This window comes from Rutilus rutilus, assembly GCF_951802725.1.
Source record: "Rutilus rutilus genome assembly, chromosome: 21".
NCBI lineage: Eukaryota > Metazoa > Chordata > Actinopteri > Cypriniformes > Leuciscidae > Rutilus > Rutilus rutilus.
In genome coordinates this window covers 2967408-2994449 of record NC_140226.1, presented here as the reverse complement: position 1 = coordinate 2994449, position 27042 = coordinate 2967408, and the positions used below count along the sequence as shown (strand labels likewise).

Here is a 27042-nt window from a genome sequence, read left to right as displayed (position 1 = left end):
ATTATACGTCTTCATACAGTGACTACCAGTAACATTTATACACATTTGGGACCAAAAATGATTCAGACACTTTGTTTTCTTTAATTGCTAATGCTCTTTTTACACACAGACTGAACAAAATGAAGCATTGCTTGGTGATTGGTTGAGCTAAACTGGTATAATCTAATTGTGTAGTTAAATTTAACAGCTGACAGATATTCAACATAATTCATGTGTGAGACAGTCTAACTCACATCTAATATTTCATTACCATTTTCCAAACTATAGCGAATAAACTGAGATAATGTGAGATATGTCGAAGGTGTCTGAATACATTTTGGTTTGACTGTATACTGTAGCAAGTTCTACTGGCACATGAGTAAACCAGGTCTGGTTCTGAGCTCACCACTTTTCCAGAATCACCTCTCGCACTCCTGTCTTATCTTTCAACCACACAATCTAGTGCTAAACTAGGAAGACATTCACCCAACTGACTGTGTCCTCAGATAATCTGGGGCCCGTCTCGACTTGGACAGGACCCAGAGACACATGGAAAATTGGTGGAGATCCTTTTGCACTGACCCTCCGGTGAACGAACAGACCAAGCAAACCGTGTGAAATCGTTTTCAGATGTCAACTGGGTCCATTTATTACCAGGACAGATTTAAACGGCCTGAAAAGTGATTAGTGGCGTAACGTGAGCCGAGCGGCACTATTATCACCTGTAACACTTTAATAACATTAACCAACAGAATTACATTACAGATCGGTTAAAGTTAGGGGTGTAACAATTTATATCGCAATATAAAAATTCATCAATATGTATTGTGGATAGTTCACCCAAAATTAACATTTCTGTGTGAGATTTTTTTTTTCCCCAGAGTTTTAGTGTCAGCACTAATAACTATAATGTTATATTAATTATATTAAACTATAATTGTGGGTCCTGATAATGCCAAATGTGTTATAATACCAGAAAAAGTGGCCTACATTATTTTAAATATATATAGTCAGACTTGGCATAGCCTAATTGTGTGAAATAATTCTGTATTTCCAGCTTCAGAATCATGAGTATTGTTATTCTGGTGTCTCTATTGTCCTGTGCTTTGGGTTTCCAGCACCAAGTCCAAGCCTGTTCATTTCCACCAATTTAATACCAAATGTAGCATTTTAATTAACAGCACATTTTTTGTTTACCTCTTATCATATGTCTTGGAGTATCGCCATGACATAAGGGTATCTTTACACCCCTAGTTAAAGTACATTCAAACTTTGAATGCAATTCACTGTGAGAAAAGGTTTTGTAGGATAAATGGGTGTTCAGAAATTCAATCATTTAGGCCTATGTTTCATCAGTCACCTTGCTCTCCAGATAACTGTTATTGGCCATTATTAATGATTTGTTTAATCTGTTAGTCTATGAATACCCCTGTCTCCAGTGCCAGACCTTACACCTATACAGTAACTTACTGTTTTCAGGGAAGCCCTGGATCATGTTGAACTTGTGTATTTCTTTAGCGTAGTATTCGGTCTCGGTGTTGTCCTGTCCGCAGCTCTGATGCCGGTCTCGGCCCAACTCCTCCAGCAGTTCCCTAGTGCTGTTATACAGGGCCAGCACTTGATAGGGCACCTGACTAGGGCCCAGGGTCTGTGGCGGGCTGGTCAGCCTCAGTTTGCTGAGGATCTGACCCCGAATGGCCTCCACCCTCTTCTTCTTAATGTGGTCGATGTCCACCGTGGTGCAGGTTGACAGAGAGAAACTCATGGTCACACTGTTTAAAAGCAGGAAAAACAGCAGCCCTCTGCCCAAATGCATGGTTTATTCTGTTCACTTGTCACAGTTCCAGTTCACTTGAATAGCTTTAAAAGGATAATGAGAGTGAATCCCAGGTTGCCCTCTCTATGGGCTGGAGTTCAAGTGCTGAGCCTGTTTTCTCCAAGAGATTCCATGCTGCAACCTTATTATTCCATATAAACACCGCACAATAATCCCATAACATCCTTAAACATCCATCATTGGCACTTTACAAGAAAGCAGATTTTCAGCATAGCCTTGTCCAATCGCATTTCTCCCTAAAACCAGCGCTGTGGAGGACTTTCCCTGTGAGATGCACGCGCTCAACGCTCGCGCTCGACTGACAGGATTATTTCGCTCTCGTGCGCTTTTATAGTCAGAGTCTCTGTGACGTGTGTCGGTGGGCGGAGTCACACTCTCTCACCCCGACTGCTCTCTTTCCCATTCATGCAATCATTTTATATAATAGCTAACGCATAGAAAATGTAATTGCACATTACGTAACCTAAAGCAATGGGAACGAATAGAATATTTTAGAAATGACTGTGTAATCCTAATTATCCAAACGCCAAATGTCCTTCTCTGGCGCTCACTCTAAAATAATGTTTTTTTTTTATAAAGTCTGTGCGCCTCCTGCTGGATGTTTAATCTGAAACTACCAACATACATTTCATAGAAGCTGCTGTTTTATTTTAGGAACTCATCTTGATAGTTGATGTACACTACCAGTCTCTTCTGCTCACCAAGGGTGCATTTATTTGATAAAGAAAACCAAAAAAAAAAAAACATCAACAACAACAGTAATATTTTGAAATATTATTACAATTTAAAACGGCAGTTTTCTATGTGAATATAAAGTAAAGTGTAAATTTATTCCTGCTGAATTTTCAGCATCATTACTCCAGTCTTTGGTGTCACATGATCCTTCAGAAATCACTCTAATATGATGATTTGATGATCAAGAAACATTTCTCATTATTATCAATGTTGAAAACAGTTATTTTCATTTTTATTTCAGGATTCTTTGATGAATAGAAAGTTCAAAAGAAAGAAAGGATGAATTAAATTTATCAAAAGTTACAGTAAAGACATTTATGTTACAAAAGATTATATTTCAGATAAATACTGAAACTTTATATTCATTAAAGAAACTGTTTTCAACATTGATAATAATAATGAGAAATGTTTCTTGAGCATCAAATCATCAGAAAATGGTTTCTGAAGGATCATGTGACACTGAAGACTGGAGTAATGATGCTGAAAATTCAGCTTTGATCACCGGATATAAATTACACTTTACTGTATATTCACATAGAAAACAGTCATTTTAAAGTGTCATAATATTTAACAATATTACTTTTTTTTTATCAAATAAATGCAGCCTTGGTGAGCAGAAGAGACTTTGGTTACACTTTATTTTAAGGTGTCATTGTTACGTGTGATTATATATTTAAGTACTGAGTAATAATTATTAACAACATGTACTTACTATAGGGTTAGGGTAGGATTAGGTTTTGGTTTCGGGTTAATTGCATGTAATTATGCATAACTTACTCTTATTACTATGGTAAAGTACATGTAACATATGTAACAAAGACACTGTAAAATAAAGTGTTACCGAAACTTCTTTTAAAAACATTAAAGATCTTACCGATCCAAAACGTTTGACTTGTAGTTTACTTACATTATATGCTTACAGGTTAAGAAGTGAATTACAGTCAGTGTGTTCATAATAATCATGCTGAAATTATGTCTGTACATTCAATGGCATGTTAAGGATGTATTTGAAGTCATCCATAAGCCTATATTCGTGTATGGATTCATATAACTTTTTATTGAAGCAGATTACCATCGGCATTACCATAATTGTTTCACATGTAGTTGAACAAAGAAACAGTATTTACCCTTTTAAGAGCTGGTGAACCTCATTCAGATTTTACTGTCCATGAGTCATGACATACTTCAGTTTGCATGAAATAACCGATGTCAAGATGTAGTGGGAACTTGCATATCAACATTTCTATATATGGCAAAATCCAAGTGGCTTAAATCAACATACACAGGCAATGTCCTAAACAATATAAGACCCCAGATTGCTGGCACTGAACCAACATTTCCCTTAAAAAACAAAAATAAACAATAGATGATCAGTGGATGTCATCACTGTCCCACGGACATGAAGAGGACAGCAGAGAAACACTCACTGCGCCACAATATCCCAGTGACAAAGAACTAAACTACTGAACATTCTGTTACTTGTTTGTCGTTTTTGTTGTAACTTTGTTTTTGCTCGTCAATCTTTTAATTTCTATTTATATGTGTCTGTTTATTTGGCTATTGGCTACATGTGATGATGATGAAGTGATGGTGAAGACATGTGATGGTGAGGACATGTGATGATGATGAAGTGATGGTGATGACGTGATGGTGATGACATGTGATGGTGAAGACATGTGATGGTGATGTGATGTTGAAGACGTGATGATGATGAAGTGATGGTGATGACGTGATGGTGATGACATGTGATGGTGAAGACATGTGATGGTGATGACGTGATGGTGAAGACATGTGATGGTGATGTGATGTTGAAGACGTGATGATGATGAAGTGATGGTGAAGACGTGATGGTGATGACGTGATGGTGATGACATGTGATGGTGAAGACATGTGATGGTGATGTGATGTTGAAGACGTGATGATGATAAAGTGATGGTGATGACGTGATGGTGATGACATGTGATGGTGAAGACATGTGATGGTGATGACGTGATGGTGATGACGTGATGGTGAAGACATGTGATGGTGATGTGATGTTGAAGACGTGATGATGATGAAGTGATGGTGAAGACGTGATGGTGATGACATGTGATGGTGAAGACGTGATGTTGAAGTGATGGTGATGACATGTGATGTTGAAGTGATGGTGATGACGTGATGGTAATGACATGATGATAATGACACGTGATGTGATGATGTGATGGTGAAGACGTGATGGTGATGAAGACATGTGATGGTGATGAAGTGATGGTGAAGACGTGATGGTGATGTGATGGTGAAGACATGTGGTGGTGAAGACATGTGGTGGTGAAGACATGTGATGGTGAAGACATGTGGTGGTGAAGACATGTGATGGTGAAGACGTGTGGTGGTGAAGACATGTGATGGTGATGAAGTGATGGTGAAGACGTGATGGTGATGTGATGGTGAAGACATGTGGTGGTGAAGACGTGATGGAGCTGAAGTTATGGTGAAGACATGTGATGGTGAAGACGTGATGGTGAAGACATGTGATGGTGATGTGATGGTGAAGACATGTGTGATGGTGAAGACGTGTGGTGGTGAAGACATGTGATGGTGATGAAGTGATGGTGAAGACGTGATGGTGATGTGATGGTGAAGACATGTGGTGGTGAAGACGTGATGGAGCTGAAGTTATGGTGAAGACATGTGATGGTGAAGACGTGATGGTGAAGACATGTGATGGTGATGTGATGGTGAAGACATGTGATGGTGATGAAGTGATGGTGAAGACAAGTGATGGTGATGTGATAGTGAAGACATATGTTGGTGAAGATATGTGGTGGTGAAGACATGATGGTGATGAAGTGATGGTGAAGACGTGATGGTGAAGACATGTGGTGGTGATGAAGTGATGGTGAAGACATGTGATGATGAAGTAATGGTGAAGACATGTGGTGGTGATGAAGTGATGGTGAAGACATGTGATGATGAAGTGATGGTGAAGACGTGATGGTGAAGACATGTGGTCGTGATGAAGTGATGGTGAAGACGTGATGTTGATGAGATGGTGAAGACATGTGTTGGTTAAGTTATGTCCAGATGTGCTGCCCTGTCAGTTTCATTTGCATATATATAAATTATAAATAAATATATACAGTATATAAATATATTTATTTTTTGTTTGTTTGTTAGTTTGTTTGTTTGTTTGGATAAAACTTCCTTAAATATTTTGCGGGTAATAACATCAATGGGGAAAGTGATTGATCTCTATAAAAAAAAGTTACAAATCACTTTACAAAAAGAAAAAAAGTAATATTCTTATATGAAGTTAAAGACTTCATAAAGTTAAGTTAAAGTTAAGACTTTCCCCTATTTTTTAATACTCTTATACATGTATTACAGAAGTCCAAATAGACAAATTCTGAGACATACGTTTTCTGTCACCTAAAACCCTCCATTACATAAACCATGATACTGTGGTGATACCATGGTACACAGATTGTATTAGATTTCAAGGCACTTTAATAGATAATGACACTAAATTATTACAGTTTTTTTCATGTATGATAATACTTTAAAGAATACTATATGGCACATGCCTAAAAACATGGTAAAAATGCATGGTAATGGCACCGTTTTACTGTTTATCAGTCTGATTTTATTTCATTTTATTATATTATTTTATTGTTTTGTTTTGTATACTTTTTGACAATCACATTAATCACTGGACGACAGCAATACATAAGAAACAAAGAAAGGAAGAAAGAAAGAAAGAAAGAAAGAAAGACAGACAGAAAGAAAGAGCTTTTAATACATGTTTTATTATTTTGAAAGTCAACTGGTACTTAGGCAATCTTTTGCATGAAAATCACCTATTCGGGTATGACTGGTGGAATTTGCCTTGGATATAATTATTTTGCCATTATATTTCATAACGTGACAGGATTTAGCGGTGACGTGACGTCACTTCCGGTACGCGGCTCCGTTAGAAATGGACGACAGTCTTCAGCTGGCAGACGGTGGATTAACTAAAAATGTGAGTTGAATTCATATTAAACTGTTTTTAGAGATTCGCGACCAGATAGACAGTTGTGCAGACACGGAGTAGCCTGCAGAGAGGCTCGCATTAGTCTTTTCTTTCACGCCGCGTTTCAAACGGCAGGACATTAGTGTTTTGTTGTTTCTAAACAGCCGATACCCTGTCAAATGACCTAGTCCCGCAGATCGCTCAACTTTAATAAACAGGACTAACATGATGTAGTGTTGTTTGTGTGTTTAAGGGAACGCGTAGTTAGCGTTTGTTTCTCGTTCATCGCGTGTAAATAGAGTTGGCGCGTCATGTTGCCATAGCAACAGTAATGGCGTCTGTGGACCACATGACTCTCTCACGCTGAACATGCATTAGTAAACATCAAAATAAATCTAATAAAAAAGACCTAATCATGCATTTTTATTATTTAACTGATAAAGCATTAAAGAAAGTACATCTCAGTGTTCTAAAACTGACCTAATTTTCTTCTAGCAGATTGTAATTTCTAATGTCTGTTAATGCTGGCATGGACTATTCCAGAAGGTGTTGATTGACAGGTGTGCTGCTCAGAGGTTATGATTGACAGGTATTCATGTTGAATAGGTGGCTCGGTCAGGCCGAAGAGCTCGTCAGGCTGCTGAGATGATGAACACTGAAGACTCTCGTCAGAGGAAATCATCTTCATCGCTCAGTTCTGTCACAGAGGTCAGTCTGCGTCGAAACAAACACATTTCACTGCATTTATGAATATTAACCAAAGAGAACAACTTTTCGTTTGAGGAAGTCCTTATTTAAGACATGACTAAAGGAAAAAGGTCTAGTAACCGTATCTACTCATAGTAAGTTAAGAAGTAAGACGTGATACGGTTTTGAGCACACAGTACAAATTCTCTCCCATTAAATCTTATTTTTTTATTTTTTAATGAGCCAGATCAGTGTACATGTTTGTTGTATGGGAAAAGAAGGCTCCAGATTAAATCTGACAGGACACATGCATTTGGGTCATTCCCGGGATTCTGTCCCCAGTAAAGATCATGGTCTTACTGCAGTAACATGTTGAACAATATACATTTTTTTAACCTTTCTTAGTCATAAATAACACCATTTGAACTCTAAGCGTATTGATGTTCATTAAAGCATTAAATACATTTGAAAGCATTTTGAACCACCACATATCACCATTTTTCCTCTGTCACCAGGCCTGCGTATCCCATTTTCATGATAAATACAACACTTAGGCTAGGCCTACTATACATGATTTTTTCCCATTTATTTTTTTACATTGTTGGGTATATCAGTAAAGATTCTCTCTAATGCATATATTCTTTTTTTAATTAGCCTATTACATTTATTTTAGCAATTATAATCAAGCTTTTTAGCTTGTCCCTCAATTTATTGTCCACCCTGTTACTTTTGCCTACTTTCCCTTTAAATGAAAGTTTTAAAGAAAAATTTAATGACATTGACAATAAATGAAATTAAATGTTAAATAACACTGGATAGTCTCCATTGTAAAAATTAAATACAGATTAATGCTTAGAATTAACGTTACAAACCGTATCCAGTCAAGAGCAGCGGGTGATTTTCTCTTTGTCTTTGATGAACATGACGGACAGCAGCAGGATTATTAGCGCTGGACTTTAAGAGCTTATGCGTGGATCCAGTGTACTGTTACACAACATGCGGTTTCTTTTTCAACTATTTAGATTCCAAAACTGACTGTATTGACAAAATGGGCATTTTGACATAATTTTGAATGTATTTGACCGTTTAAAGCTACAAAATGTGTTTTTTTTTTTGCCACTAGGGGTCGCTAACCTCTTACAATAACAAAGGTGTAGGTTGATGACGCATAAGCGGAATTATGGAACTTGTCGTCATGCCGATGGATCTAATAATGTTTATGGATGAGTGAATACACTGATGTTTTTAACATGACTGTGGTGTGAAGCAGGGCTCGAGTGCTAATGAGAGACAGATCTCAGCGCGTCCCGCGGATATAAAGGAATAAGGACATTTAATCCTACCGAACTAACTTACCCGCAAGTGCTGATTAATACTCACACAGGGCAGATTATTAGACGAATGAAACCTGTGAGGGAACGCAGCGCTGTTTCACTTGCTCTACACTATCACACTAAACTGCATTTGAGTGTGTTAAAGTTATAATGTTTTTCTATGTGTTCGTTTGTTGGCTGTATGAGACTAGCAGTGAGCTAGATCAACATTAGAATAACATACTGATCATATTCTAACATCATCATGTTGAGCTATATACCATTGATTAGTTTTATGTACATTTGCTCACCTGTCTAATAAAGTATATGCAAGTCGTCTTTGTCAAATCGAAGTTAGCCGCGGACGCTAGCTCTCGGCATCTCGAAAACGCCACGCTGATATTGATCCTCGGTTTAGTTCCCCTTTTGTCCCAAAGTCTGCTTGCCATGGTCCATAATGTTTGAACGAAACAACATCAGCGTGAGCGTGCCGCTAGACGTGACGCAGTTGTCCACGTCTGTCGCCATGGTTACTATGGCAGTTCGAGCGGAAACTCGATATTCGATACTCGGATAATACGTCATTGACAGACGAGCGACAAGTGAACAGGGACGAGCCATTATTTAAAATTGGAATTTCTCTGAAATTAAAAATCGTTGGGAACTTTTGGGATATTGTAAGATATCTCTGAACTGCGTCTGCGGCACAAACTAAGATGGCGGCGCCCATCGCGCATACAGCTCAAATAACGCGATCGTTATAAAGGTGTTTAAACAACAAAACACTTCCACTTGCATGTATTTGACAATCGGAATATCAGATATTTCATGCCATATCTAACAAATTTGTGAATATTTTGAATAAAAAAGGAAAAATGACATAAAAGCAGATCATCATTCATTCAGCTCTGTTGTTGCTGCGGTGTGTCACGTGACACGCAATGACGCGTCACCATGGAAACCATAAAGTGACACATTCTAAATAAAGGTCGCCTTGAAAAACGCTGGGGGGTCAGCCAGAATATTTTAAACTTACGTGTGAAAGGGTTAAAGTTTTTCAACGTTGTAAAAATAATACACGAATAAATAAAACGAAACATAATACATTAAAATTATAATGGAAGTTAAGCTTAAAGCACGATCGTACAGCAGAGTAGTCACGTGGTGCGTCATTCTCTCCAGGATGCGCTTGCAGGGAAAATAAACATTTAATCATGAATGCTCATTATGTATTTATAGCCTACTTATCATTTTGATACTAGGGGGCTAATAAAGCTAATATAGACACTTACAGCATGTGTTGCCTTCATTATAAGGCTTTTCATTTTTTGCGGCTCCAGACAGATTTTTTTTTTTTTTTTTTTGGTCCAATATGGCTCTTTCAACATTTTGGGTTGCCGACCCCTGGTCTAGTGTAAAAAGAAAGAAATCGCAATTCTTAACCCTTGTGTTATGTTGCGGGTCAATTTGACCCGTTTAGATTTTATAGTTGCTGGAAATACTGGTTAATTGGTTTTCTTTCTTGATATTTTGTGACTCTTTCTCATTTATCATCATGAACATGCATGCAAAGTTTCAACATGCTGGTGTTTTTTTTTTGACATATACAAACAAAATTACTATTACGTTTGTGATGTTCGCAGGTCAATTTGACCATCATAGGCAGCTATTCAAAAGCAACTGTACAGACACAACATAAAAACATTTATTTTATGTATGTCAGGGCATCAACTCCAGTTCTAAAGTGTAAGTGTATCTAAAAGTGCTCTAACCCAAACCAAACACACTTGAAAAAGCTAAATCATGGTGTTCAGAATTAATTGCAAATTACAAATGAAAATCTTTGACAGACACAGATAGTAAAATAAGCTCTCATTTATATATTCAAGATATCTGAAATATCTTGCGACTTCGACATAGACAGCAGGAAAAATGAGCTCAGATTAATTGTTCAGTTATGATGTTCTAAGCAAAAAAAAAAAAAAACTTAAAAAATGTATATTCAAATATATATAAATATAATGTATATTCAAATTGTGTCAAAACAAAACAGTTTTAAAAAATGGTTAAAAAAACATTTTCATTAAATCATATCTTCAGATATATATTTTTTGGAATATTTGACAAATGTTGATATTAAAAGTTTACAGTTTGTACCTGAATCTTTGTTGTTTTTCATAGTGTGATTTTTGAGGAATTGTATTGAATCCAATTAGGGTCAATTTGACCCGAACCATAAGGGGAGTGCACAGAATTCCAACATAACACAAGGGTTAAAGTGCCAACTAGTCTCTCCCTATGGAGGATCCCTTTACCACTCTACAGATAAAGCGTCGTCGGGAAAACTCAATTCGCGTACCTACCCCGAATTGATAAAATAAAATAAAATTCTGTATCAAAATTATAAGGAAACACCAGTACTTTGTTTAGGCTTGGTCTGTAGGGAATTACAAACCTGCGCACATATATTCAAACGCACATAACTATAGAACCAATTCTTAATGCGCATGTGAACGCCATCAGCGTTTCTCACAGGTTCGCGTTTAAAGTCTGTGTAGAGAGAACGGTGTCGTCTTAGCGGCCCCTAATTTAATAACAAATGATCGTTGCGACGGAAGCGAATCAATCAAAACTGGAAAATAACTTTATTAAAGAACCGCTATAAAGCCAAAACAAAATTATACGTTTATCTCTGTAAAGCTGCTTTGAAACAATCTACATTGTTAAAAGCGCTATATAAATGAAGATGACTTGACTTGACTTGACTTAAAAATCACAATACATATCGTATCGGCACCCAAGTATCGTGATAGTATCGAAGCGGGATATCTCCGCTTCGATACTATCACGATACTTGGGTGCCGATACGATATGTATTGCGATTTTTAAGAATTGCGATTCCTAATCGATACACATGGAAATATGGTAGGCAAATGAAAGCATCATGCAGTGCAAAGCCTGTTCTAAATGCGAGTATAACAAAAATATTAACAGTAACAGTATTAATGTCCTGAGCGCTGGTTCTATTTTCAGGAGTTTCCCTCAGTGAACTCTCTTGTTTGAGGCACATTTCTCTGCTGTTACCGCAGGGCATCGGCATCTGAGGCATGCCATCTTTGGTCGCTCTTGGTTTGTCCCCAAGAGTGCTGAGAGCCGTACACGAGTTCTGCTCGGAATTCCAGATATGTTTTTTTTTTCTTTTTTCTGTAAACTTTCCAAATTAGGCTGCGTTCTCCGATGTAAAACCAGGATCCTTGAGTCCCCTGTGACCTCACACATACATGAAATACATTTTTCTGCCATGATGTGTGACAGGCCTGTTTTCCTCACGTCTTGATAGTCAGTGTTTAATTTTGTTTCTTTGCAAATGTATGTTTTGCTTGTGTGAAGCAGACACACATCTGAGCATCCAGCGTTGAGATCTGTGCATGTAGATCCTCATGCTAAACACTGGGGCTGAATTTATTGTATATTCACTCTTGACTTGCTTATCAGTGATCTGAAGTTATTTGCCTGAATTATGCTGTCATTGTTCTAAGAAACAGAACGCTTTCTTAAAGGTGAGATATGTACAGGGTGGCTGCGGGTCCTTAAAAAGTCTTAATGTCTTAAATAAAGTTTTCCTAATTAAAGGCCTTAAAAAGTATTAAAATGTCTTCAATTCAGATTCGATAGGTCTTAAATATTTCTGGTCACGTTACCGCTAAAATTTCTCCAGTCTGACGGACCTAATGTCTGTCAAATAACCAGTGAAGCATCGAATCGCGAGAATGATTCAGATTTTATTACATAAACAGCTATTGATAATGATAATGTAGGCTTTTTCTGGTAATGCTGTTTCGTTATTTCAAATGTAGGCGCGTTGCGCATGACAAGCGCGCTCATAATGTAAGAGACGCCGGCGCGACCACATTGCCCAACATCAAATGGCAAACGTAAAATGCAAGCGGAACGAAACTGCTCGTTATTGTGTGGTTGAAGGACCGTTTATCCTTTTAAAAAAAAAATATATATTTTGATTAATATGCGCGAGGGAGAGAGAGCAAGACGTGTTGTTTGAAGACGGTGATGGTGAGTGCGCGCGCGGCCAGGGCTCTCTCTCTGCTCGTTCTTATATATGCCCTGTCAAGCGCGCCCTGTTAAACTGACAGGACTTAAAAACACATGCAAATGATAAACTTTCACTCTATGATGGTTAAACTGTGCAGTTAATCCGCGAATCACATTCGTCAAGGGCCGGGGAGCAGCTGGCCCGGATGGTTAATGAATCACGGATCAGCTACGATAGCCTACCTATTCTTGACATCGCACATCCTGACTATCGTGGATTCGTACATCGCGATATCGATGCTTAAACGATGCATCATGCAGCCCTACTGGCAAGACAGAGACAAATTTGAGTATCTATCAGTACTAGTTAAAAATATTATAAATCATCAGCACGCACTTCACAAACTCACCGGAGACACCAACTATACCAGCTATTTTATCCCATGCCTCGTTCTTTTGTAACTGGTCCCTATGTGAAAATAACGTCATGTCATAAATGATAGGGAACCCCAGCAACAGCGATAATCAGTTTCTCCTCCATTTTCTCGGAACTAATGTTTTGGTGGGAACGAAAGTTTACACCGTATGTTTCTCCGGAGTCAGCCAGCTCGAAGGACGTCTATATTCCGATTGGTTGCTGGCGTTTTGCCGCTGCTTGCTGCTGAACCGTGTCATAGCTCATTACTATAAAGTTGAGCTACTTTCAACTTTCTGATTGACGCTCTGAATGGTACAAATTGTACTACTGACTGTTTAAACAGAGCAGCGTAATTTTTATATGTTAGGTTGACTATTTTATTATTATATTTTATTACGGCTATAATGAACAGGCTGCGATGTCAAGATTACAATGCTGGAGTGTGTGTGTGTGTGAGGCGCGGGCGCGATCGAACAGTGGAAACATAAAAACATACTCCGTCATGTTCATACAAGACATCATTCAAACTGCAAAGTGTTGCAAAACGTTGGAGGATTTTTTGCAAATAATTTATTTAATGTGTTTTGTGACAGTTTGTTTTCAGAAGTTTCAAAGAGTCAGTAAAAGAGTAAAGAAAAAGTTAAAACTTTTTATTTAAGTAGGCCTATCTATTTTTTATTAAGTATTTATTTTGTATTAATACATAACCTCATTGTATTAATTTATAATGTAACATTATAGTGTGACATTTGTGTCAATAATCGTCAAACAGGTGACTCCGCGTGGTGGGAGGGGGCCCCCAAATCAAATTCTGCTTAGGGCCCCCAAAAGGCTCGGGCCGGCACTGAGTTAGGCTGCTGTCACTTTAAGACTAATGCACAGATCCAATATACTGATATACCGTACACGTCTTTCTCTACTGTTAACGTTCACTTAAAGGGTTAGTTCACCCAAAAATGAAAACTCTGTCAGTAATTACTCTCCCTCATGTTGTTCCAACCCCGTAAGACTTTCGTTCATCTTCCGAACACAAATGAAGATATTTTTGATGAAATCTGAGAGCTGTCTCACTCCTCCATAGGCTTCTCTGTAATCGATATCTGCCATCCCAGAAAAAATGGTAAAGACATCGTTAAAACAGTCCAAGTGACTACAGTGGCTTGTTTAGGCACCGGTACCGTTTTAAAAGTATCGATTTGTTAGAGTATCGTTTTAAAAGTAAACGATACCCTAATGAATACTGATAACCCTACTGAGACGTATGACGGTAAAATGATGCCATAAAGAATCGCGTGTGCAGGGTAAGATTTGTGGAAGTGTACGTAAGATTGTAAGCGTACATTAAATTTGCATGCGCAACAGAAGCTCTGTAAAGGTGAAAATCGCATTTCAAGTGTAAGAAAAAAATGATTTGTAGCATTTATCCGATATGCACTGATCCGTCTTACTTTTCTCTCACTCATTGACTCATTGAGGGATTTACTCTTATCTGATTGGTTCAATAAAGACACCAGACGCCAAGACATTTATCTTTATTTGGTTCAGTATCATTCTCGCTGCTGGAATGGCACTTTTAATGCACACATATATATTTAAAAAAGGCAGCTTTTAATAATTTCCGCTAATTCGTGTGAACTGCGAAAAATGCGAAGGAAAAACGTTTCCGTTTCTTAGTGCGTTGTCGTGTAAAAGTACCCTCACGCTGATTTCCAGGTGCAGTTTTACATTTATAATGGAGCAAATTTGTATAACCTTAGATGTTTGCATCATCTTTAATACCAAATTCCTACATTTATATTCAATTAGTATACTAAGACATTATATTTGAAGTACTGAAACATGAATTTATATGATTTTATGATTTTAAAAAACGTTTTTTTTAATAATTTTTTTATGAAATGATAGTTAAAATATGAAACTAAAACTGTCAGTAGGTGGCGGCAAGTCACTGTCAACCGGTTCATCCAGGAATCATTCAGGCTGCGTCTGAAACTCTCTCGAGTAGGTGCTTATTTTAAACATACTTTGCGACCGCTAAAAAAGTATGTTGTAATGTAATGTAATCTGCACGTACTACATTCGCCATGTTGTAACTGTAATGTGACCTACCAGCTTTAGTGTTTTTTTTGTTTTTTTTTTTCTGTTCTTTCTTTTGATATATTGACTGTTTACATATTCTTACAACAAAATATTCTGGGGACCATGAAAGTAAAAAACAAATGCTGGCATTGACTGGCAACTTAAAAACAAAAGGCTGGCGGGGAAAGAGTTAATTTTTTATTATCTACAACAGAACTTGTCAAAATAATGTTGTACAATATATGCAACTTAAAAAGGTTTAATTATAGCAATAATTTAGAATTTTTAACTTGCATTCATGCATTTATTTAAGTTCAGTTAATAGATCCCCTGAAATTCTTTTGAGGGTCTATTTTTATTGCAAGTGTGTTTTTTGTTATTTTTTTTTATTGAATTGAACAGCTGATCTCTTCAGTACAGGAGACCTTTATGTGCTTTAATTCAGCTGAACTGATGGCACTTGATGAACACTCATTATTCGCTCCCCTGGTTCTCTCTGCTGACCCATTTTCCACGGATTGCATGAAAGACATGTATAGCATCTCATCTGAGGTGGAATGCAGAGCGACCCCCCCCCCCCCCCATCCTGACATCAGGATTTACAAATGACCCTGCTGAAGGAACCCAGGAACGGAAGTTTATTTGCTCTGCGGTGTTTTTAATGCCGAAAGTAACTGAATTCCTGCAGGGCTCTGGCTTATTTGCAGACCCAATTTGGTAATGAGAAATGCGTCTTTTTTCAAATGCGTTTGTGGGTTGCCCACCCTTGTTGTGCCCCGAGGAATTCTGTCATGTTAAAGCTGGACCGTTATTCAGCTGCTCACAGAACCGCTGTCGAAGCCCAAACTACTATTTTCAGAATGAAAGAATAAAGTGAGATGTTTTTTTTTCCCCTGTGAAGCTATTTTGGGTCATGCCCGGACAGAGCGGTTCCCACACTTACACCCCTCAAACCCCGTCAGCGCTCTCTGACTGTCCTACACTACTTTATTTCATCGCTATTTCATAACACATTATAACCCAGATCTTTATATAAAGTTGACTAATTGGTTTGGATTAATTAAGATTTGTTAATGTTTCTGAAAGAAGTCTCACCAAGGCTGCATTTATTGGATCAACAATACAGTAAACTATTGTTCAATAGTATTACAATTTAAAATAAGTGTTTTCAGCATCATTACTCCAGTCTTCAGTGTCACATGATCCTTCAGAAATCACTCTAATATGAGGATTTGATGCTCAAGAAATATTTGTGATTATTATCAGAATGTTACGGATTATTGCATTACCATCCAAAAGTTTAGGGTAAGATTTAATAAAAAGAAGAAAAAAGAAAATAATACTTTTCTTTAGCAATGACGCATTAAATGTGACAGTAAAGACATGAATATTCATGAATATTTAAATTTTTAATCACATCAGGGTGACTAAGCATGAAATTGTCCAGCTATGACTTCTTGTTTCACAGGAGTTTAAATATGAGGAAACACAAAGGCCAAATTCCCTTAATCAATGAGTAAAACCAGAGAATATAGTTCTGATGTGCAGCAAAAGTTTGTTGAGCTTCACAAAATAGAAAGAGCTGTAGGAAAATATCTAAAGAATTGAAAATCCCCATTTCCACCATCAGGGCAATAATTAAGAAGTTCCAATCAACTAAAGATGTGACGAATCTGCCAGGAAGAGGACGTGTGTCTATATTGTCTTAATGTGGTGAGGAGGAGAGTTTGGGTGGCCAAAGACTCTTCAAGGATCACAGATGGAGAATTGCAGAGATTAGTTGAGTCTTGGGGTCAGAAAGCCAAAATAAATAATCAAACAACCCCTACATCCCCACATGTTGTTTGGGAGGGTTACAAGAAAGATCCTCCTCGCTCCTCCAGAAACAAACTCCAGCAAACTCAGTTGTCAGACACGACTGGATCTTCAGGGATGCTCAGGGATCTGTGGTCAGATCAAACTAAAAAATAGCTTTTTGGCAGCAAACACGCTAGATGGGTCTGGTGTACACAAGGATAAAAAGTACCCCATGCCCACGGTTAAATACACTGCTAGATCTTTAATGTTGTGGGCATATGTTTCTGCTGGAGGTCCTGGACTTCTTGTTCAGACACATGGCATCATGGATTCTAGCAAATATCAAAAGATAAAAAATCTAAACCTGGCGGCTTCTGCTAGAAATCTTATAATGGGCCGTGGTTGGATCTTCCATCAGGACAACGATCCAAAACAAACATCAAAATCAACAAAAAAATTTGTTAGGGAGCACAAAATGAAGCTTCTGCCATGAGCGTCCCAGTTCCCAGACCTGATGAGTGGAGTGAACTGAGGAGAAGAAGAGCCAACATGGATCTGGGAATCTGCAGGATCTGGAGAGATTCTGTATGGAGGAATGATCTCTGATCTCTGGTCAGGTGTTCTCCAAACTCATCAGGCATTATAGGAGAAGACTCAGAGCGGTTATCTTGGCAAAAGGAGGCTGCAATAATTAATACAATTTCATAATGTGATTTTCCCCCCCACTTTCAATTCATTTACTTCAATAAAAGGTTGGAGTTCTGCAAACAATTTTTTTTATTAAAGATCAAAAGGATAAACAATGCAGATTTATTTTTACAGCCATCTTTGATCATATTTACCAGGAGTATATATATATATATATATATATATATATATATATATATACAGTATATACAGATTAACATGGTATATATATACAGACAAACATGGACAAAAGAATAACAGGTGCTCGTTAATACTAGTATTAGCAAACTGTGATGTTGGCTAGTGCGTACATTAAATGTTTAGTACAAGTACCTTTCTAATATCTGAGTTAATGTGAAGACACACATCTGTTTGAGTGCTCATCCATGAGACGTGATGTTGTGCTGTGAATGTACTGAGAGTGTGTGTGTTTGATCCCAGGGTCCTCCGCCGAAACCGGCCCGTCGGCAGGGAGGATGGGCGGAGGAGAGCGCAGGAACCGGATCTGCCAAGTGAGTGCAAACCTCGACATTTATGAGATGTTCTTCATGTTTAGCCTTTCTAGAAGCCCACACTGTTCTTTCCTACATCTACATCTACTCAACACATCACACACACACTCCTCACACACCGCATGTGCTGTCAATAAGAAACGCTTTATTAAACCGCAGTGTAACAGTCCAGCATTTTATTAAACAGATAATCGGGAAGTCCATCAATTATTGTAATATTAAGATGGAGTAAGAATAATTGATTATCTTTCTAGTCTCTGAACGATGTCTGAAACTTTGTATTTCTAACACTTCCTGTGTTTATTTCTTCTTTCTTGCTTGAAGCACTTACATTTACTTGAAAGGTACTTGAAAAGTGCAAGACAATAAATGTGAAATGAATGTTAATTGATAAAACAATCTTTTCACACAAAATTACCTCTGCAGTCCGTCTGATAAAGATATAGAGCCATTTTGCATGGCCATGAGCGTGATATTGCCCATATAAATATCCAAACCTTTTTTTATTATTTAAAGGTAAAAAAGATATTGTTTGATTAGTGAGATCTCTGATTGTTGTCCTTGAAAACCAAGAAAGTAGAGCTTGAAAAGTCCTTTAAAGTCCTGGAATTTCATTTGACCGTGTCTGTACGAACCCTGTTAAGATAAATGGCTCATGTGTAAGTTGCTTTGGATTAGAGTGTCTGCTAAATGAATAAATGTAAATATCAAACAGGAAAGTGGACATGCATCATGTGTGAGATGTGTTTGCAATCCAGCAATTACTGCATTAGTTGAGCATTTCTTAGTATTTCTTTTATCATGATCACGATAGCATGACTTTTGGATTTAAAACACTTTTAATAACTACACGTAATCCTACATCAGTCCTATAGGATTTGTTGTTCACTCCATTAGAGGAACAGCATGCAATGGCCGTCGGTCGCCACATGATGGCATCATCTCCTGTTAAATGAACATTGTGATCACTCCTAATGGCAGCATTTATTTCAGTAGTTCGCCTGTAAACTCTGATGTAAGAAAACAGAAACACCCATGTTTCCACAAGTCTCAGATAAAAATGCTCATCAAATTCATAATTCTGAATCCGTTCACTGCAACTGCAGATTCTGAATGTACAATGAAAAATATGTGGTAGAAAGAGTTTTACCTCAGAAATCGCTAGTAAATTTCACAAATAATTACAAAGAAATGGTAAGTAACATTGAATTCAACATGTAATTTTAAAGTAGAAAGACTGAAATAGTATTTTCTTGTAAAACGAGCTATAATAATCTTTGTTTTATTTACAACTTCAAAAATAATTTGGTTTAAAGTGTGTATGAGCCCTAAAGTCTGCAGTACATTTACATGTGCATGTGCATTTAGTTCCAGTGTTAGCATAATCGTGAGGTGTGTGTGAATCTCGTGTGTGCGTCTGATATATGCCAGTAAAGCTCGTGTTGCTGTTTAACAGATATGAAGATGCGGCTCAAAATGAGTGATTCGATCCAATATTAAGTGCTCTCAAGAGCTAAATTGATAATATCTAAAACCAATTTTTTTTGAAGATGAGACCTTGATATCATAATAAATGACACGCTATGAATTTTTACAGTATTTAATTGAGAGAAAACACTTCATATGATGGTGTTAAGATACTGTTTGCTAACAGTTGTTTTTTCCCTCACTTTATATCATATAAATAAGTGCATTAGTGATTTTCATGGTAAAATATATAGTAAAATCACTATTTTTTTAAATCTTAATAACAATATTTTACCCCGCTTTATCCCAGGTACGTCTGCGGTGCAGTTCTGTGTTTTGAATGCCACACTATCATGATACTCACTGAATACTGCACAGTCAAGTCTCTTTACTGTACATGTAGTTTAATCTTTTCAACAATAATCCACTTACAAAATAGAGAATTTTTTATGAAAGAAATTAATACTTTTATTCATCAAGGGCGCATTAAATTAATCAAAATTGACAGTAAAAACATTTGTAATGTTACAAAAGATTCTTTTTGAAATACATGCTGCTCTTTTGAACTTTCTATTCATCAAATAATCCTGAGAAATAAAATTTATGATGGTTTCCTTTCCACACAAATATGAAGCAGCACTGTATTCAGTTTTGATAATAATCATAAATGTTTCTTGGGCATCAAATCCTCATATTAGAATGATTTCTGAAGGATCATGTGACACTGAAGACACATGAAAATTCAGCTTTGACCACAATTGCATGAAACTTTATATTCACATAGAAAATTGTTATTTTAATATTTACTGTATTTTGATCAGAGACTTATTTTAAATACATTTTTAAAAATCGCACACACCACAAACTTTTGAATGTTTTGTAAATAGCAAGTTATTTTGCATATAATATGCATATACTGGAGAAATTAAAGATCACTCTCAAAAATCAAGGATCTTTATTGGCATCGACGGTTCCATAAAGAATCTTTAACTTCCATGGGATCTTTCCATTGGACAATAGGTGAGAAAAGGTTCTTTAGATTTTTTTAAATGTTCTTTACACTTAGAAAAACTGGTTCTTTTCAGACCTGTTAATCTAAAGGTTCTTTGGGAATCCTAATATTTTCACTGCGAAACCCCCATCTCTATTGGCTCAGTTACCGGAGAACAGAGCAAACTCTGCCCGTCTCTCAGGAAAGGTCGAAGCGTCACCAAACTTCTCCTGATTCTCCCGGCCGGGAGGTGTTAAAGGCCTTCTCCTCGCATTGATTCTGCTTCTGAAACCTCTGAAGAAGACAAGGACTCCTTCTTCATCTCAATGTCACCCCTCGTGCTCAATCACCGGCGCTCTGTTCCCACTAATCCCACAGCAGAAATCCCGGGATTTGCAGATCTATCACTCCTAATTGACACTAAATGATCTGTCAGTTTATTGATGAATCTTTGAGGCCAAATTGTCACAATATATTTGATCCCGAACAACTTTTCTTGGCAGTTTTCGCATGTTCACGGCGCTGTAATGAGAGGACGGGCCTGAACTCACGATCAGCATCTCAAGACTCTCGAAACACACAGAAAACACATTATTTCTTCACTCTTCATTTATTACACCTAAATGTGAAAGTGTGTTTTGTCTACTCTAGTGAAGTGTTTATTATTCCAGCATAATTTCACTCAGATGTAGTATATTGACCTGCACATGAACACAGTCCAATCTCAGGAGCCATTAGATGGCGCTAAACACCAGCAGAACACCAGCAGGATCCAGTACATCACCTTCAAACGTGTGAAGCCTGACATATGAAGTTAGAGTCAAGAATTTAAAAAACAATTTTTTTTTTATTAATAATAGTTTATTGAATGTTTAGAAAAAAAATAAATAATATATATATGTATGTATGTATATGTGTGTGTAATGCATGTGTTTTTTAAGTATCATATTTGATAAGTCAGGCTTTTATGGCTCATATAGTCTGATGATAAAGTGAAAATATGGAGGAAAAAACTCAGTTTTATTCACAGGCCCAAACTGAGTAAAAATATAAAATTGAATGCAGATGTTGATGTTAATATAAACAAAAAGATTATGATGCTTTTAATGTAAATCAATGAGATCTTTCTAACAGTATAGCAGATACTTGCATAAAATGCATTTCAATATCTGCCTATAATATTTTAGTAATATGATATCAAATCTCTGTAGTTTTAAATCATATAATGCAATGCAACACAATGATGATTGAGAGATGAACAAATAAACCTTCCTCATACGCCTGATGATCATATTTGATACTCATGATTATGATAATAACTGATGTATGATAATCAAGTAAAGCGAAGCTGCTTCAGTCCAGCTGAAATATTACTAACAATATCAAAGTTATTCTTGCGTTTCCTTGATAAATCAGGGCAGATTTGACACAGAAAGACTCGTGAAGCTCCAGCTGAAGGAGGGTTAAAATAAATAAATAGTCTATGCTATTTTCCTCCAACTATTTTCCAAAACAGTGTGAAAATTATTATTCACCACATTTAAAAACGATTCTTTTCAAATGAATGGTGATGAATTAAAGCTGCCTTTGCTGTGGGCTTTAGATGAGAGGATTCAGTCTGAGAAGACGTTTCACTAGACACAGATACACACACTTGCAGTGATTGAGTGTGATTGTGCTGGTTGATTGTTGTAAGTTTGATTTGTGATGTCCTCCACAGGTCTGGGAGACGTCAGGCTGCTGAAGAGCTGGAGGAGTGAGTTCACTGTCTTCACTTTTACTGTCTTCAGGGCTCAGATTAGCATGCAGTGATTAGGAACCGCAGACTTAAGGAAAAGGACATGTTTGTTTATGCTCCTGATTTAAGGAGGAAATTACCGTCATACTGAAAGTGTCCTCGGTTAGTGCCAGAACAATCACTCTGATTAACAGGCATGATGGTGGAGTTCACATGTATAACCTGTGGTTATGGACTAGATCAGTAGCGTTGAGTCCACGAGGACTGGACGACAAGACACAATATTTAGCTGACTATAGAAAACTATGCAACATTGTGTGAGAGTGTGTGTGTGAGACTACGTCTACTTTAATCCGGATGCATTTGAAAGCGGCGTTTTCGTTTGAAAGCGTTCTCCGTCCACACCGGCGTTTCAGGCGTTTCAGTGCGGATGAGGAACTTTTGGAAAACGCCTGAAAATGCTAAATTCACCTTTAATGCGCATGAGTAAACCCTCACAAAAGCTCACTGAGATGATACTGACGGATAAATAAATAATAGAGTTATCGCACAACTCTTCTGAAAGGATAATTTTATTTAGCAAAATATCTCCTCATTCACTGAAGCGTCCAGCTCTCACTCAGCATTATATGTTTGGTGTAAAACGCTAAAACTGCTCTCATGTTCAGCAAATGCGAGTGAATCCTGTCATCTTTGCAGGACTGTGATATGAAGAGTTCGCAAAGTAACATATTTTAGCAACTGTGTGAGAGTGAAAAGCACATAACAGGCACAATACCGCTATAAACATCAATATCTATTGGTACAATATGTGTCACATGACTAAACTTACATCATCGTTTTCAAATACCTCTGTTTCTCAGTCCACACTACAGCACGAAACAGCGTTTTCACATTTATCCACTTTGGAGAGCGTTTTCAATAAGCTTCGTTTTCATTAATAAAAATGAAGTGTGTGTGTTTAGTTGATGGATAGAGTGTTGTCCCTGTTCTCTTGTGTTTAACACGATGTCTCTCCCCGTGTGTGTAGCCGGCGTCTGAGGCCTCAAACCCCCGAGGGCTCCGACACTGAAAGCGGTGAGTATAGATGATTCCCCGGAGCTCGGGTTCACTTCAAACACATTTACTCCACCATGAACACGTCTTAGGAAATTCACACAGAACTGAAGCTAATGTCTGCTAATTCACTGTACGACTCTCCACACGAGGGCTGATAGCGGAGCGTGGTCTGTGAGCTTCCAGCTGCTGCGACTGATAAATTACTACACAGTCTGAAACATTATTTCATGACGTACACCAGCGGCAAACACACTTACAGTAGGCTTAAAGGACCTGATAGAAACATGCCGTCTTCAGGCCATATGCTGCACTCACAAATGATAAAGAGACCTTAAATGATTCTAAAGTGACCAAAATAAAGAGATTATGCAGAAATAACACACTGGACACAGCTGCCAGAATGTGCATTAAACCAGTGGTTCCCAACTCCAGTCCTCGGGACCCGCTGCTCTGCACATTTTGTATGTCTCCCTTATTTAAAGGAGAACTCCGGTCAATTTTAACATTGAGCTCATTTTTTTGTACATTTGGAGTGCTGTCAATACAGAGAACAACGACAAAAATCGGTGTTGCCTACACCGAGTTATTCTATTTTTAAAATTTGCACCCTATTGACTTCAATGGGGCAAGTAGTAAGCCTGCTTTTTAGCCTCTTAACATCCTTTAAGTGTCATTACAAGTGCACAGAAAATGTGAGTGATTCCTTCCGAGTGAACACGGGTGGATCTGACTGCAGTAGATGTTAGAGATATTAATAAAAATGAAGTTAATTCAGCCAGCGCTCATACCTTTGTTTACATCCTGTTTTCGGTGGAAGGCCATAGTAATCGATTGTCGAGTTCACGCGCGTGATCATAGGTACTAAACCAATGCGCGTGAACTCGACAATCGATTACTATGGCCTTCCACCGAAAACAGGATGTAAACAAAGGTATGAGCGCTGGCTGAATTAACTTCATTTTTATTAATATCTCTAACATCTACTGCAGTCAGATCCACCCGTGTTCACTCGGAAGGAATCACTCACATTTTCTGTGCACTTGTAATGACACTTAAAGGATGTTAAGAGGCTAAAAAGCAGGCTTACTACTTGCCCCATTGAAGTCAACAGGGTGCAAATTTGAAAAATAGAATAACTCGGTGTAGGCAACACCGATTTTTGTCGTTGTTCTCTGTATTGACAGCACTCCAAATGTACAAAAAAATGAGCTCAATGTTAAAATTGACCGGAGTTCTCCTTTAACACACCTGAACCAGATCATCAGCTCATTAGGAGAGACTCCATGAACTGAACTGAGTGTGTCAGATAAGAGGTCCTGTGGACTGGAGTTGAGAACCACTGCATTAAACTACATACTGATCAAGTGTCAAAAATAGACTAAAAGCTCATTTGAGAACAGAAAATGAATTTGTTAGATTTAGAAATTTGTTACAAGATTTAAGAATTAGTGTCAAATATAAACAAATTAGCCAACATATATTGGTCCGCAAATATATTGTCAATATACTGGATTTATTTCAGCTAGTTGCATTTGGTTTTAGTACTAAAATAACTAAAGCTAAATAAACTGCTGAAATTTAATAAAAACTATATAGACATACAGTATATATAAAAAAAGCGATTTTAAAAAAGATTGCGATTAATCGCATCCAAAATAAAAGTTTGTGTTTACATAATATATGTGTGTGTACTGTGTATAATTATTTTGTGTATATAAACACACACACATGCACGTTTATATTTAAGAAATGTTTGCATCTATATACTGTATATGTGTATACATCATTTATATATATACAGTACCAGTCAAAAGTTTGGAAACACTACTATTTTTAATGCTTTTGAAAGAAGTCTCTTATGCTCATCAAGCCTAAGGTTAAAAAAACAAAACAAAACATAAAAAACAGTAATATTATGAAATATTATTACAATTTAAAATAATGGTTCTCTTTTTTAATATACTTTAAAATGTAATTTATTTTTGTGATGCAAAGCTGAAGCTCCAGTCTTTGGTGTCTTATGATCCTTCAGAAATCATTCTAATATGCTGATTTATGATCAATGTTGGAAACAGTTGTGCTGCTTAATATTTTTTTATAACCTGAGATACTTTTTTCAGGATTATTTGATGAATAAAAAGTTAAAAAAAACTGTATTTATTTAGAATAGAAATCTTTTGTAACAATATACATTACCGTTCAAAAGTTTGGGAACAATAACTATTTTTTTTTTGAAGAAATTAGTACTTTAATTCAACAAGGATGCATTAAATTGATAAAAGGTGATGGTAACGATTTATATTGTTAGAAATGTTTTTATTTTGAATAAATGCTGTTTTTATGAATAAATGCTGTTAACGTTTTACTCATCAATGAATCCTGAAAAAAGTATTCCAAAAAAATATATTAAACAGCACAACTGTTTCCATCATTGATAATAACTGAGTATCAAATCAGCATATTAGAATGATTTCTGAAGGATCATAAGACACCAAAGACTGGAGTACTTGCTGATGAAAATTCAGCTTTGCATCACAAAAATAAATTACATTTTAAAGTATATTAAAAAAGAGAACCATTATTTTAAATTGTAATAATATTTCATAATATTACTGTTTTTTTTTTTTTTTTTTTTTTTTTAACTGCGGCTTGATGAGCATAAGAGACTTCTTTCAAAAGCATTAAAAATAGTAGTGTTTCCAAACTTTTGACTGGTACTGTATATATATAAATGATGTATACACATATACAGTATATAGATGCAAACATTTCTTAAATATAAACGTGCATGTGTGTGTGTTTATATACACAAAATAATTATACACAGTACACACACATATATTATGTAAACATACTTATATTTTGGACGCGATTAATTGTTGCACAGCACAAAAAAAAAAAGACAAAACCTTTAACTAGAATTTAAATGAAAGAGAAAAAAAAATGTAAAGAATTAAATTTCACTCATGGTATATCAATGATACTAAACACATATCAAACTCATAACTAGTTGCTAATGCCAACTTCGCTGCCATCAGTCATAGACACCAAACTGATGTCTGAACAACGTCGCCCGCCCTCCTGATCTCGTTCACTGAATCTGATCCTCCTTTCCTCCTGTGAAAGTTGCTTGAACTCATAAATATAGATAAGAGAATAATGTGGTCGTCTTGCTCGACTCTTTGATGGAATCAGCATCAAAACCCTGTTTCTGCTACACCTCGTGTGTCACAGGTCGTATCGCGACCTCATTAAACAAAACGCTGTTTTCTCTGGCCGCTTAATCACGGCGTTTGCATAGCGAGAGCTTTTCCTCACGTCGAGGATTGTGTCGACGCTGCATTATCGGGCCGGACGCAGGGAGGGTGTGAAAGTTCAGGTCCGGGGGCCTGTTTGCGAAGGCTTTCTGATGTCATTGCTCTGAGAGCATTAGATGTGACTGCGGGTCCACGGGGGCCCGAATCTGCTGAACCACACGCTTTAGAGATGAGGGGACGCTGTCACCTCGCGCTCATGAATATGAAGCAGCGCTCGTGCGCGCCTGCATTTATTTGTGTATCAGGAACACAGATGAATCTTGTCAGTGACTAAACGAGGCTGGCATTTTTAATTAGCTTTAATTAAAAATGAGAGAAAAGGAAGAAGTTATCAATGTAGGATAACGGGGCTTGTTATGAGGGTCAGGGAGATGAATTGAACGTG

General features: G+C 37.1%; 2 protein-coding genes across 2 annotated transcripts in view; one reads left to right on the top strand and one right to left on the bottom strand.

Moving 5' to 3' along the window:
* tgfb3 (transforming growth factor, beta 3) overlaps nt 1-2136 on the bottom strand; it is a 33041-nt gene extending 30905 nt beyond the window's left edge. Inside the window, exon 1 of the mRNA XM_084393447.1 lies at nt 1450-2136. Within this exon, the coding sequence (XP_084249573.1) occupies nt 1450-1795 (346 nt within the window). The 5' untranslated portion in view covers nt 1796-2136. The remainder of the gene's footprint in view (nt 1-1449) is intronic.
* A 4330-nt stretch (nt 2137-6466) lies between these two features.
* ift43 (intraflagellar transport 43 homolog (Chlamydomonas)) overlaps nt 6467-27042 on the top strand; it is a 32479-nt gene continuing 11903 nt past the window's right edge. The window contains exons 1-5 of the mRNA XM_084393847.1: nt 6467-6551; nt 7149-7250; nt 18015-18085; nt 22264-22299; nt 23312-23358. Of these exons, the coding sequence (XP_084249973.1) occupies nt 6507-6551; nt 7149-7250; nt 18015-18085; nt 22264-22299; nt 23312-23358 (301 nt within the window). The 5' untranslated portion in view covers nt 6467-6506. The remainder of the gene's footprint in view (nt 6552-7148; nt 7251-18014; nt 18086-22263; nt 22300-23311; nt 23359-27042) is intronic.